This window comes from Pinus tabuliformis, chromosome 5_1 (assembly GCF_031772625.1).
Source record: "Pinus tabuliformis cultivar Carrire ecotype Pingquan chromosome 5_1, CPIR1, whole genome shotgun sequence".
In the NCBI taxonomy this organism is placed as follows: Eukaryota; Viridiplantae; Streptophyta; class Pinopsida; order Pinales; family Pinaceae; genus Pinus; species Pinus tabuliformis.
This window is the reverse complement of record NC_142305.1, coordinates 57,369,027-57,370,948: the sequence shown is the minus strand read 5'-3', so window position 1 is coordinate 57,370,948 and position 1,922 is coordinate 57,369,027. Positions and strand designations below refer to the sequence as shown.

Genomic DNA, 1,922 nt, shown 5'->3' with positions numbered 1-1,922 from the left:
CAGGTTATCAAATAGAGACTTAGAGCAGAGGTTTTTCCAGAAATGAACTCTTCCTTGGCAGGGCCCATAAATATTGAGGATCACCAGATTTGTGCATAGCTCTAGGGAGTAGACTTCAATCCCCATCGCCTGGTCCATCCCCCAGGTGTTCAGAACTTTGAATTTTCCTTCTTTTACTCCCAAAGCTAGTCCCCCGGAGTGGCCTTTGGCATCCAGTGCCTGGATGCTCCAACCTGGCATAATTTTAGACAGAGATTTTGTGACTTCTTCTCCTGCTCCCAATGTTTCTTGGAGCAGTAGGATATCCAGATTGTGGTTTCGAATAACCTCTTTTAGGGCCAGTTTCTTAGGGTTACTAGCTAAGCCCCGACAATTCAGGGAGAGGATGATCATTAGATTACCTCAGGTGGGGATTTTGCTGCTCTAAGCGCCCTAGAGATGGACATTTGCTTCCCGTCTGCTATATCTATTTTGGCTCTTAACTGAGCCTTTGACAAATTGGTTTTCCTCCCTCTCACCTTGCGGTCCCCTGCTTGGGGGTTTTTCATATCAATTCCCCCCACTACCTCCCATGGAGGGGGCTTTTTCTCGCGGGGTCTGAGGTTGTAGGAGGGTTTTATAGCTAGGGTATCTACAAGAGTTGGGCCACCCTCACCCCTTGCATTCTTTCGGTTCAGATCTAACTCAGGGATAGATGTAATGATGCTCTCCAATTGATTGTTTACTATATTTGAAATAGGAATAACAATGTTCTAATGCTTGGAAGGACCAGGCACTGATTCAGAAAAATTCAAAGAAAATGCAGGAGTAAAATAAGGTAGGGTTGAGGCCGGACCCGTACCCTCTATTGCGATAATGAAGCTCTTGGGATTTTCTGCTGCTGGTTCTTGATCCTGCTTAGATCCCTCCTGTTGCTGAGGGGCCTGAGGTCTAGGATAACCTTCTTCCTGCACCTCCATGCACTCTACTAAGTCCTCCTATTGCCTGTCTATATCCATCTGATCTTCACCCATACTTTTCTTTGACTGCCTTCCTTTTGATTCCTCCTCTTCTGCTACCCCTGTCTCAGCCTTCCTCTGTTTCCTTCGTTGCCTAAAACCCATCAGACACTCTTTTTCCAGGTGTCCATAAATGTGACACCTGTGGCATCTGAACGACAAGTGTTCATAATCTAATTGTTGGACGTACTTGAAATATTTGTATTGCAAATGAATCTCTCCTTCAAACCTGACCGAGGGTTTAAGCTTACTAGAATACGAGCCATCCCCTGGTCTCTTGTTTGCAGGAATGACATGTCTGCCTCCATGAATTTTCCAAGGTGGTTCCCAATGGCTTTGAAAACAGATTCAACCCAAAGGAACGGTGGGAGTCTGGGCATGCGAACCCATATAGGTAATTCATCCACCCTTTCCCTCTGTGCATCAAACATGGGATTCCATTTTTTGAAAAAAATCGGGTGTCTCCCGAACGACCAGTTCCTCTCCAGAACCCATTCCACTGCTTCTCTCCTTTCGAACTTGACCATAAACCAACCTTTTTCCAATGTCGTGACCTGAAAGACAGTGTCTGGTGCTGCCTTCCAGCTTTTTGAGGTCCATTCCTGAATGAAATTGGCAGAGTATTTCTTGCCTTGAGCCCTTCCTACCAGGGTTAAGTCCGCGACTTCCATGGCCTCATCAATTTTAATGTCCATTCCAAGGACCAGATTTGCTACAACTTCCCTTCTTTTTATTATTTTGTGCTTTTTCCTCTTCTCCCCTGCCTGCCTCTATCGTATCCCTTCCTCCCTATTATGTGAGTTTGTTTCCACATTGGCTATTACTTCCGGGAGCATTCATGCACTCCCTTCTTCTCTTGTTTTTCGGCTCCCTCCAACCAACCTTCCTCCTACTAGATTTGTGGCTTCCGCTCCTACTGCAAGT

The 1,922-nt window shown here is 45.8% G+C and overlaps 1 protein-coding gene across 1 annotated transcript; it reads right to left on the bottom strand.

Annotated features, from left to right (window-relative positions):
- Window positions 1–1,171: 1,171 nt before the first annotated feature.
- LOC149163433 (uncharacterized) lies at window positions 1,172–1,693 on the bottom strand. Its single transcript, XM_089429128.1, has one exon. The coding sequence runs from the start codon at window positions 1,691–1,693 to the stop codon at window positions 1,172–1,174; it is 522 nt and encodes a 173-aa protein (XP_089285254.1).
- Window positions 1,694–1,922: the final 229 nt, after the last annotated feature.